Source organism: Thunnus maccoyii, chromosome 10, assembly GCF_910596095.1.
Source record: "Thunnus maccoyii chromosome 10, fThuMac1.1, whole genome shotgun sequence".
NCBI lineage: Eukaryota > Metazoa > Chordata > Actinopteri > Scombriformes > Scombridae > Thunnus > Thunnus maccoyii.
In genome coordinates, this window is record NC_056542.1 from 3,175,188 (window position 1) to 3,187,739 (window position 12,552).

The 12,552-nt window shown below is 37.4% G+C and overlaps 1 protein-coding gene across 3 annotated transcripts; it reads right to left on the bottom strand.

Annotated features, from left to right (window-relative positions):
* Positions 1-329: 329 nt before the first annotated feature.
* On the bottom strand, positions 330-11,430 carry wdr73 (WD repeat domain 73). Of its 3 annotated transcripts, none has more exons than XM_042423969.1 (9): positions 11,325-11,430; positions 9,883-9,950; positions 7,528-7,613; positions 7,231-7,319; positions 6,443-6,510; positions 5,191-5,373; positions 3,129-3,509; positions 2,123-2,366; positions 330-1,498 (listed from the first exon to the last, which is right to left on the bottom strand). In XM_042423969.1, exons 1-8 carry the CDS (start codon positions 11,396-11,398, stop codon positions 2,128-2,130), a joined length of 1,188 nt encoding a protein of 395 aa, XP_042279903.1. In that variant the 5' UTR covers positions 11,399-11,430; the 3' UTR covers positions 330-1,498; positions 2,123-2,127. The 3 variants fall into 3 exon arrangements, with proteins under 3 accessions (XP_042279903.1, XP_042279904.1, XP_042279902.1); XM_042423970.1 differs by having other exon boundaries at positions 330-1,501; XM_042423968.1 differs by having other exon boundaries at positions 330-2,366.
* Positions 11,431-12,552: the final 1,122 nt, after the last annotated feature.

Below are 12,552 nucleotides of genomic sequence, written 5' to 3' on the forward strand. Positions count from 1 at the left end.
TCTTTTTTAATAAATTATGTAAAGCAAGAAAAAAAAAAGTCTATAGTCAAACAGTAGAGGAGAATTTCACTCAGCAGCATCCCGGCTATAAATTAAACCTTGCAGGCGGTCAGATGGAGGTCGGGTCACGTTCCCACCAAAATCCGGATCGAGACCACTTCCTCTAAAGTGTGTCTGTGCGGTCGCTGCGTTCAGATCTGCCCAAACGAATCGGATCAAGGAGGAAAACCAACCAAAGGTGGAAGGTGGATTTGGTGCAAAAATGTCAGAACATATGATGACAAACAGTAATGATGCTGTTTACATTTTTAAAAAATGAGCTTTAAATATGCACTGTTGGAGTTTTTTATTTTTTAAAAAGCATTTTATTTATTTTCTCTTATAACATTCAGTCATTGTTGTTAAAAGTACAAAATCACATTTCCAACAGAATTAAAATGTCTCAAATATTCTAATAGTCCAGGTGAAAATTATGTTCACTTTTTATAATAAATAAAAGCATGAAACTGGGCACACTTGTACAGTTTGGGGCCTTGAACATTTTCAGACATGGAGCCATAAACGTGGCCACTACGAGGTGTTTTTGCGATGGCTCCATGTCTGAAAATGTCCAGTTTCATGCTTTTATTTATTATAAAAAGTGAACATATGACCTGGACTATAAACTAAACTAACAAACCCTGAGTAAACACAATGACAAAGACCAAATATCACATGTTTGGAATATTTTATTTGACGTGAAAACTCTTGTGCAGTCTGACTCCACGTGACCCACAAACGAGAGTAAAGTGTCTGATCTCAGGTCAGCGAGTCCTCACGTGTGAGACGTTCGTTCATTTCAAATCACACAAATCTGTTTTTTTTTTATTGCATCACTGCGTCAACAGATGTGTCATGTTGCCACACAGATGTTTTCATGCGTCATGTACTTAAAGGGGGTTGGGGTCACCCTAATCTCCTGCCCCCCCTCAAAAATAAACTACCTCACTTACCTCTAGTGGTGTTTAATTTAATAAGCTTGGTCCTAATGTGCCGATGTGTTTGAAACATCTGCCTCCACCTCGATACGACTGTGTTTGTTATACTCAGTTTTGAAAAATGACCTCACTGTGGACCCGTTTTCTTCGTTTCTGTGGACAGTTGCTGTCCGACCGCGTCACAGAGAAGCATCGTTTAAACTCGGAGCTTAAAAGGTGCATATTTTCAGAGAGTCTCTCCTGGAAGGCAGACATACTGTTGCACTCGGCTGTTCACATGAAAAGTGACTAATAGTCGTGTCATGAATGAAAAAAGGAGAAACTGGAACGAGAAGGTTGAGACCTCGGCTCCTTTCTCACCTCCTCAAAGCTGACGAATCACCGCGTGAAGTTGGGAGTGAATGTCAGGGAGTCCGAGAAACGGCCGAACTCAGCTGGAGAGGAGCTTTAATGGGCTGAAGTCTGATACGGCCGCCATTAGAGACGAGGAGGGTTAACCCTTTCAGCGTGTGATCCGACACCTGCTGCACACACACACACACACACACACACAGACCTCTATAATGATGTAACTGCTGCTGGCTTTTGATTTGCAAACCTGGAATCAGCAAACGTTTGGTATTTGTGCTCGAACGGTGACTTAAATGATTAATCGACTATCAGAATAGTTGCCGATTATAAAAACTTGAACTAAGATGGTTCATTAAACCTGTTAAACATCTACATGTTGGTATTTATCTGCAGCCTCACAGAGCTGCACGACAGATGTTTCAATTTGAAGAGAAAAAGCAAGATAAATGTGTTTTTTTTTAAATTTTACACACTGTTATCCATGTGTCTGATTTAAATGTGTTATTACCTCAGACTGTACCAGGAACAGCTGAATAGATCATTTTATGTGTAATTTGTAAAGTCAGAACTGTTTATTTTTCTTTTCACAGGATGCACACAGAATTTGATCTGGAACATCATCTTCTACTTTCTGAAATTGTTTTTAAGGCGACAAGAAACAACTTTCTATTTCTCGCTCCGTTTATGTTTGTTTGTTCTTTTCAGTAAATTGTTTCTTTAATCACATTCAGACGGATCTTTCATCTCTTCATCCACACACAGGAAGCCGCGTCGGACTCAGCGGTTCTACTGACCCACATCAGCTGGCGGCCGATTGGTCGACCCAGTCCCACACGTGGACGGAGCCGTCTGAGGCGGCGGACAGCAGCGTCCGCGGCCGCTCGGGATGCCAGACGTGGGAGGTGACGAAGACGGGGACGCCGTCATCAGACTGTTGGGATGAAACCGTGTGACCGCGGTGCTCGAACAGCGGCTGAGCTTCCTGCAGCGCCGCCGTCCAGACGGACGTGTTGTAGATCTGAACGGCTGCACTGAAACCTGCGAGAGGAAGAGACGAAGCAACTGAAGGTAAACAAAAGTTCTTATTATTGTCATATTAACTAAAAGTCTATTAATTATGTCAGAAATACCAGAACCAATACCAGTACCCTTAAAGTGATACCAGTACCAATACCAGTACCCTTAAAGTGATACCAGTACCAACACCAATACCCTTAAAGTGATACCAGTACCAATACCCTTAAAGTGATACCAGTACCAATACCAGTGCCCTTAAAGTGATACCAGTACCAGTAAGTGAATGGAAGCATTCAGTTGCTGCCACTCGTCTTCATCCAAATGATTTTTAAATACATTTTGTGTTCAGATTATTTAAATATTTATTAAATATCTGTACGGTGAAGTTTTATCACCTCAGACTGTTTTGGGTCGTAGCTGCTGCGTTTGTGGACCAATCACATCGCATTAAATCGACCAACGCTTGCAGTGATTGGCTGCGAGAAAAAAACATACAAATAGTCTTTTTTTTTTTTTTTCTACATCTGGACACAAAAAGGATCGAATGCAGGTATCAAACTACGTGTTACTGCGTTATTTCAGTCGATATTGATACCTGGAACTGTTTAATCATGACTTAAATATTAATTACATGTCATTGTTTATATTGCACTTTAATTTTTACTCAAATACTTATATTAATTATAATGCTATTGTGGAATTCTTTTGTCATTTTCAAGTTTATATTATCATTTTAATATTGTCCCCTGTAGGCTTCCATACGCTGTGTGCGTGTAAACTGACCCGACACTGAGAAGCAGTCGTCCAGCGCCGGCGCCCACGACACTCTGACATCATCCGGGCTGCAGAGACGCGTCGGTACATCCAGCTGAGCCTGACACACGGCTCCTCCCAGACTCCTCAGGTCTGAAACCAGCGCCCGTCCAGACGAGGAGAGTCGAACCAGCCTGCAGTCGGACGGGTCCGGACGGGACGGACCCGCAGTGGCGTCCGTCCACCAGAGGACGGATTCACCCGAGGACGCGGGCGGAGCTGAAAGCTGAGGAGCAGCAGCAGCGGACGTCCGGGTGTCTGCAATGTAAACGCTGCCGTTACAGCAGCCGGCGAGGAAAACGTCGTCACTCAGAAACTGTAGAGAACTCAGAGGATCCGCTGAGTCCGACGCTGTTGGGACAAAATAATAAAAACACACAAGTGATAATTCTGAAATAACTGAAACATCATAATGTGTTGAAACAACTGGGATGTTACTGGTTTGAATGTGAAGGCCAGCTGGGAAATCTAAGTAGAAGAATTAACTCTGTTAGTTTGAGTGGCAGGTTGGTGTCAGTAAAACAATAACAAACCATCTCAGTGTTTGTTCTCAGGCTGTAACAGACTCCAGTCAGTGATGTCTGCTGGGTAATGTGGTTAACTGGAAATGTGGAAAATAGCTGAAATATAAATGTGAAGTTCTGAATCACCGTTAACTCATCTACTCTGTAACTCAGACGCAGCTGAGCAACTTCTGACGGGAAGAGAAGGTCAGACAGTCAAGTCTTAAAAGATTCAGAAGACATTGTTATGTCTTATTCATTAAAGGGCGGGTTCACAGTTTTTGAAGTGTGTCTTAAAACAACAGTCAGGAGGGAGCTGTGTAAATCTGATAAATTACCTCAAGTGATGTTGCGTTAGAAAGAAGTGATGTTAGCAGTTAGTGTAGCTCCTCATCTCTGCTGGAGGCTACATTAGCTACTACTAGCATAATACCGCACTCACGTCATGTCCCATCTACGTTAAAGGGCGGGTTCACAATTTTTCAAGTGTGTCTTAAAACAACAGTCAGGAGCCCAAATGAACAGAAATCATTCCTCCTGTTCATACTGACCATTAGAAGATCCCTTCATAATGACCTTACAATGGAAGTGATGGAGGACAAAAATGTATTTAAAAGTTTATCTGAAGCTAATATGAAGCTTCAGCGTCCAAATGAGTCAAATCAAGTAGATATCTTTCAACGTTACAGTCTTTTTAGTGCCAAAGTCCCTCTTTTTGTTACTATACTTCCACCTGCAGCTCAACAGGGAAACACTGTCCGAGGAAACACAAAGAGGGAATTTAATGCTAAAAAGACTGTAAATGTGTCAGATATCCACTTGATATGACTAACTCAGACTGCTGAAGCTGAATAGAAGCTACACATCAACTTTTAAATGACTGTGTGGACACACTGTGGATTTTGGGCTCCATCACTTCCACTGAAAGCACATTTGAAGGATCTTTTAATATCCAGTATGAACAGGAGGAATGATTACATTACTGTTCATATGGACACCTGACTGCTGGTTAAAGACACTGGAAATATTGTGAACTTGTCCTTTAATTTAAACGTCTGTTGGAAATTAGTTTTTTAGAGGAGATGAGAGACAAAATTCACCCTGAAGCTTCTGTGTGTTTAAGAATTATATCGACCCACAGATCATTATACATGAAGAGTTTGAGTTTAATCTTTAATATGCAGACTTTCTGTTCATCTATATTCTCTCCCTGTTCTGTCAGGAACTTTTATTCGTTATATTAGAGATTTTACTCCACATCTCCGACCCAGTGCATGAAGGGAAAATCAGGTTATATTGTTCATGCTGCATTTTAATTTTCAAATTTGAATTAATATTTGAATATCATTAAAACTACATTTTATCAGAGTGTGAAATTTATTCTTTCCACAGAACCAGTTAAAAGTGTCTGTTACATTTAACAGCTAAAGTTTCCTGGATGTAAAACTGATCGATTATAATCAATCACTGACGGTATTGATCAGTGTTTAAACTGCTGGAGAAGAAGAGTAATGAAACTACAGTGTTACCTAGTTTATAAAGAGTCCGTCCTGAGCTGAGCTGCGTCAGCCGGACGTCGCTGCTCTGAGCTCCGTGAAGAACATTCGGCTCCGACGAGAAACGAGCTGCGATCCTGCTGCCGCCGCCGCCGCCGCCGCCGCTCTGCGAATCGCTCCTCGTCCCCTCGATACTTCCTGTTCTCCTGATCACATCTGTCATTGGATGACAAGACGACCACGAAGGATGTAGAAGAAGGTTGAGAAGATGTTTCAGTTCAATCGATTTAACTTTTTAAGATGTATACCCATGTGTAACGGTCCTCTGCAACATTTCATCTCTACAAGATTTCTTATAGTGTTTAAATTATATGGATGTTACTGTAGAGATTAATGATGAATTGGTCTTATTTATGCTTTGTGCATCTTTGACTTGTGTCAATTTGGTGCCATTTGGAGGCAGATATAATGTTTAATGTGTAATAATAATAATAATTTATCTTTTCTTTTTGACTTTGTGAGTCTGGGTTTACTGTGTTTTTTGCTGCAATATGTTTAATAATAATAAGATTTATTTATCTATATATCAGCACTTTTGCTCTTAATTCATTTGTTATTTTCTATTTTTGACCTTTGGAGAGTTTTGGTGTTATATAGATGTTGCTATATTGTTAGATTTATTGTCATTGTTGTGTTATTTTCTATTTTTCTGACTAACCTGGATGGTGACGTGTATATTTGAGGTTAATCTCTGCAGTCCTCTGATTGGACGATGCTGCAGCTCTTATGTTTATATATGGAAGTGTTGTGATGAAGGTCGGACAGACTGAAACGTTTAATGATTTAATAAATATTCCAGCAGTGAGTCTGTGTTCAGGTTCTTATTGTTTTCATCTGTCACATGATCAGCTGTGCAACGTTTGTTTTCTAAAAATTTATGTCCAAAAACGTTGTAAAGGTTCAAATTAACAACAAAAAGATACTTAAATAATACGTCACATAGAGCTTCTTGATGCTTTTATTGCTCAATTAATTTTTAATTATTAACATTTTACTCTTATTATCTATTTATTTTATAACTTTAGTTTGACTTTTATTGCTCATAATTTATTTTATTAATTTAACTGTTCTCTTAACATTTATTCATCTTTTATTGTTTTATTCAATTAAAAACTAACTCTGCACATACATCCATCAGAAGGAACAAGAGGAAAAACATGTTTTTTGGAGGGGAGGGGGGGGTTAAACTTGTGATGTCACACAGTTGCAGGTAAACGTAACTCACCGCTGTCGTCTCCTCCGAGGTCCCACAGCTGCAGGTCAGAGGTTACCCCGTCGTTGGTAACGACACATCTACAAACAACAGAAACATCAACTTCTGTCTGTTTGACTGAAGCACATCTGAACATCTGATATATAAACACACGTCAGTACGATGAGAAGCTCCAGAATAAACCAGCTGGGTTTGTATTGATCCTCGTCAGTCAGGTTGATGTTTGCAGCGTCTGTGTCGTCTTTTATAATCTGGATTTTAATTTGAGGGTTTTTTGTTTGTTTTGTTTTGTTTTAATTCATTTATTATTCTAAATGTCTTTTCATTTATTCATCTTTCTGTTTCTTAATAGCATTAAACTTCTAATGTGTAATAGCTGCTGTGTATTCTCTGTTTTTATGTCTGAAGCACTTAGTCAAATTGCTTTTGAAAAGTGTTACATATATATATATATAAAAAAAAGGTTATTATTATTTATGTGATAATACACAACAATTAACATAAATACAATTACTTTACTTTAAAAGTTTAAACTATTGATAAAATATTCAATAATTATTGATGAATGTTAGTTGCAGCTTGAGAATAACAATCAGATCATTTATTTCATTTATTTTGTTCTTTTCATGTTCTTCTTCTTTCAAAGAGGTTTCACTGCCTTCATGTTTTTCACACCTGTGTTTATCACTTTATTTCAACTTCAGTGACGTAAAGTTCATGAAAGAAGCTTCAGAAAAGACAGAGAAGAGTTTCTCAGTGGGAAATAAATCACTGTTTGTTTTTTTAATGAATGAACTGACCTGGTTCCTGGGACGTGTCTGAGGCAGCGAACCGGACCGTCTGAGAAGCCGCCGTGGACAACTTTAAAATCCCGTTCTGCACAGAGACCCTGAACACATCAACACACACACACACACACACACACACACACACACACACACACACACACACACACACACACACACACACACACACACACACACACACACACACACACACACACACACACACACACAGCAGAGTCTCTGAGTGGCGTTTAATGTCGCAGTAATAAAAAAAAAGAACCTCAAAGTCTCGATTTGTTTGTCATTTATTACCTTATTTTCATCAGCGAAGAGTTTTAGCGGCAAACGAAGCTCCAAGATTTCATTTTTGGACGGACGGTGACCTGCGACGCACACGGCTGCAGACGCAACAAACAAACATGTAAACAAACATGAAAAACCCGATTATTTCCCAACACAAAGTTTAGCTGCTGTGGAAAATAAGCACACAGCTTTAACATATAACATTCATCTGTTATATGATAACAGAGAATAATAAACAGCCCTGAAGCGTTTTGTTTCATGGTGTGTGTGTGTTGTGTGTGTTGTGTGTGTTGTGTGTGTGTTGTGTGTGTTGTGTGTTGTGTGTGTTGTGTGTTTTAGTCAGTTTATCTCCTCTGGCTGCAACTAACAATTATTTTCATTATCATTTAATCTGCACATTACGGAGGCCAGGAGGCGCCATGAAGAAAAAACAACAACAACTAATTCCTGCTTTTGATTTAATGAGATTCAGCTTCATGTTATTATCTGGACCAGTGTTCCCAGTCACTACAGATCACTGGGCTTTAATAAGGTTTGATTATTAGGTTGGACTAAAGATGTGTAGATGCTTTATAATATCCTGTAGAATACAGATAACAGACACTTTCATGCTCCATTCATAAAAACTCAGCTGCATGGATGTACAATTATTAATAATAATAATATAATTATTAAATCAGGAGCACAAAGTAGTTATTTTGTTATCCGCAGCCCCTCCAGATCTCTGTAGACAATTATTTTCTCAATTAATTAATTCATTCATCTTTTAGTCTGTAAAAGGTCGAGTTAACAAATTGAAAAGTGTTTTTATTCGTCCTGAACGACAAACAAAAGCATCAAACAGTCTCATTAACAGACAATAAACAGTTATTCAATTATCAAAATAGTTGTCAATTAATTTTCTGACGATCAATTAATTGATTAATTGATTAATTGTTTCAGCTCTAGTCAGGCTGTATTAAAATTATCGATTCATCTGTAAATTATTTACTCAATTAGTGTATAAAATAGTGAAAAACTATCATCACTGTGATGTTTTCAGTTTGTTTTATCTGATTAACAGTCAAAAATGTTAAAACAGTCAATTAACTGTCATGAAAAGTTCAAACAGCAGCTGGAAACATCAAATATTTGATGATTAAAACGATGATTATCAGAATAGTTTCTGATGACTGATGGTTGCAGCTCTAACAGGTTGTATAATATAATCAATAGTATCCTGTTGTTGTTGTTGTTTGTTTATCTCTGGTGCAGGAGAGGATGAGGATGAGGATGTTCTGTATTCTCCTTTTCTTTGTGTCGTGTTTTTCCAACAAAAAAAAACTGAATAAATAATAACAATAATCGATTTGGATGAGACGTTTTCAGAGATTCAGACACTATTTCAATGATGTGAAGCTGCAACGCATCAACAAAGACAGAGAAGAAGAAGAAAACTGCAACTGCAAGATTCAAACGTTTAATAAAAATCAGCTTTTGCAAATGTTTTATGAGAGAGGAAATAGATTTTACATTTCTTTTAGACCTCAAGGAAAAAACACAATGAGCTTTGTTTGTTTACAAAGAAACTCTTTAAACCACCAAACGAATTCACTGCACAGAACATTTTGAATTTTCTTCTCTGTGAGGTTTGAAACTTGTCTGATAGATGTCACATGTTCATGAGGAGTTGAACGTTCCTGAGATTTCATCATCGACACCATTAAAATGTCCATATAAGGCGACCTGTTCTGCTCTGTTTGTGGGCGAGTTTCATTCACAAAAACGTTAATAAAAAGAGTGAAAAGACGAATTTGAGGTTGCACATTGATCAGAGTCAATCAGCAGCTGTGATAGAAGATATGAGAGGAGTCATGTGACCATCAGAGATATCAGAGGAGAGAATATTACAGCTACAGCAGCTGATGTTACGCTGTCAGAAACACCCTGAACCAGCTGTTTACTGACAGAAACATCATCATTTGTCTATAAAATGTCATAAAACAGTGAAATATTCCCATTATAATAATTCTAGAGCTCATCTTCTCATATGATGTCTGACAGAAAAGCTTCAAATCTTCACAGTTGAGAAGCTGCTGCCTGCAAATATTTGACATGTTATTCGATTATCAAATTAGCAGCTAATTAAGTTTCTGTTGATGGACAAACGTCTGTGAATCAACACCGACACTATTCTCATGTGATTTAATAAAACCAGCTGTCATTAATTGTCCTGATATTCACATGTAAGTTTGCCTTGATGGTCAAAACGTTGCATTTTTTACATTTTTGGCTAACTGCAATATTCAGTCTACGTTCTGGTGTTAATGAGTCAGCCAGATGATGATGATGATGATGATGATATTATCAAATAAATTGACTCACTCTTCCCTGACGTCCACTCGATGACCTGCGTGGGAACTTCCAGCTGAAACACATGAAGATCTTTGTACCTGAAGGAAACCAGACAGACGAGTTTTACAAGTTACAGCGACACCAAATCATACACAGTGTGATATTATTATTAGAAAAGTGTAATTCACAGTGAAAATGTTTTACTGCTGAGAGACGACAGTTTCAAAGTTGTTCTCCAGGTATTAAATACAGTGTATAATAGGAGTTGAAGCTTTATGGGGACTTTTTGTCGATTTTATTATCAGCAACTTGTGCTAATAATCAAATTAAGATGTAATATTTACATTTGACGATCCATGTTACATATTACTAGCACTGCAACTAATGGCTATTTTCATTATTGATTAATTGATTAGTTGTTTGGTCAATAAAATGTCATAAAATGGTGAAAAATGTCGATCACTGTTTCCCAAAACCCGAGATGACGTCATCAAATGTCCAAAGATATTCAATTTACTGTCAAAGAGACAAAACAAACCAGAAAATATTCACATTTCAGAAGCTGGAAGAAGAGAATTTTATTATTTTATCTTTGAAAAATGACTCAATGATTAATTGATTGTCTAAATAGTTGGCAACTAATCAACTAAGGCCGTATTCAGACCAAATCTGTGCGGCCGCCGCAGGGTCGAGCGGAGGTGTGTGGGGAGGTGTGTGTGTGTGTGTGTGTGTGTTTTTTTTCTTCAAAGAATGTCTCAAAACGATTCACTGATTATCAAAAAAGTTAGCGATTAATTTAATAGGTGGAAATTAATTGATTTATCGACTAATCATTGCAGCTCCACATATTACTAATATACATATGCGGCTTTGATTAGCTTCTCATAAAGCAATATGTGTGTTCACATTCTTACAGTTAAAATGTATTTTTTGTTCTTCAAACCTGCATTTTCTTATTTTTTTTACTAGCGTTACACCAGACTCCTTTCAAAAATGTAGATATTTAATATTCATTACTTCAGCAACAAGTACAGAAAGCTTTGCTATCAAAGATGATTTAATTTATTTTATCAAAAGGAGTCCAACCTTCAATTCGGCATTAAAATAACTCTCCGAGCTTTTGTTTATTTATTCATTTTTTCACATATTACTGTATTAAGTTTTGGCATCCGGAGATTTTCTGACACCGAGCTGCAGTTCAGCTCATGTTCTCACGTTTTAAATTGAGCATTTTAGCGAAAAAGTAGCTGCTAAATGAAATAAAAAGCGAGCCGAGTTGAAAAACAGCTGAATTTGAAGGATAAAAATACTTTGTGATGTTATTTAAGAGTAATTTACACCTGCTGGTAAACACGAGGACATCAAACTTAAGAGATTTTTAAGCGTTAAAAGTTCACAGCAGCTTTATTTTCCCGCTTTCAGCTCGAATAAAAAACTTTACTGTTCAAACGAAAAGTGAAAAGTTTTCTCACGTTTTCAGGGACTCGATGAACCAGTCATCTAAAACATCATCAAACTCTGACTCTTCCATCTTTCCATCATCCATGCTCTCATCCGCGCACTGTTTACTTCCTGTTTCTCACTCTTCTCTCCTATTGGTGGATCATTAAACTGATGTTTACGTCACAGCGACGCCTGTCGGCCTGGAGCCTCTACTGGCGTCTACTGTACGGATCAATAATCAGAGGAGGATATTGAAGAGGTTTATTGTACGTTAATTTATTTTTATAATATGAAAAAAAAACAGAAATATCAGAGGGAACAGTTTCTGTTTTTATACTAACAAAACTTTATTTAAAAATGTCAACAAACTTTATTTAAATAACTTCTTAAAACCTATCTTTAAAAAAGCTTTTTATTAATGTTTCCAGTTCCATCTATGTTTTACTTGTTTATTTTAATGTTTTTATCTTATTTTATTCTATTTTTATATATTTTATTGTATTTTATTCTCTATATCTATACCTTTAATTTTTGTTAAAGGTCATATAAGCTTCAGATGAGCTTTTTTTTTTTTGCACATAATAACTGTGTGAACATCAGTGTTGAGTTGTTTAAAGGCAACTCTGATGCAGCTGAAAGCTGAGTAACAAAGTAAAGTGACGACTAATGTAACGCATTACTTTTGCTGCTGAGTAATAAGTAATGTAATTGCGTTTTACAGTTTTCAAGCAACTTGTCCAAAACTGTGAGGACACACTGTGGATTTTGGCCTCCATCACTTACACTGAAAGCACATTTGAAGGATCTTTTAATATCCAGTATGAACAGCGAGGAAAACCTTTCTCTTGAAAAACTGTGAACCTTTCCTTTAATCAATCTTACAAAGAATGACAGGTGACAGTACATGTTTTTGCAATGACAGTTGTGGGTTAAATAAGTGATTACACAAGTTGAGCTGCCGTGAAAATAATTCAAAAGCTTTCCAGATACAACTTCCCTCCATTGTTTTTCTGCATCATGAAACCACATGTTTTATTCCCCAAATGTTCTCAGTTATCTGACCTCCACCGTCCTAATGAAGGCAAGAACATGTGTTTTCTGAAAGTGTTTATTCCCGAGTGTAAATAAAGGATGGTGAGCTGTGCAACTTGCTTAATTGTGATGCACTTGTGTTAAAACACACACCGGTCCGCACTTCTTCTCATTATACACTCAAAGAAACAAAGGGAAGGATTGTTTAGGTAATTAAAGGACGGG

Excerpts from the sequence above, each read along its gene's own strand:
- wdr73 (XM_042423969.1), bottom strand. The coding sequence starts at position 11,398 with ATGGATGATGGAAAGATGGAAGAGTCAGAGTTTGATGATGTTTTAGAT. Across the intron at positions 7,614-9,882 it reads CGAGTGGACGTCAGGGAAGA|CCGTGTGCGTCGCAGGTCAC; the intron begins GTGAGTCAATTT and ends TTGCGTCTGCAG. Across the intron at positions 7,320-7,527 it reads TCTTCGCTGATGAAAATAAG|GGTCTCTGTGCAGAACGGGA; the intron begins GTAATAAATGAC and ends TGATGTGTTCAG.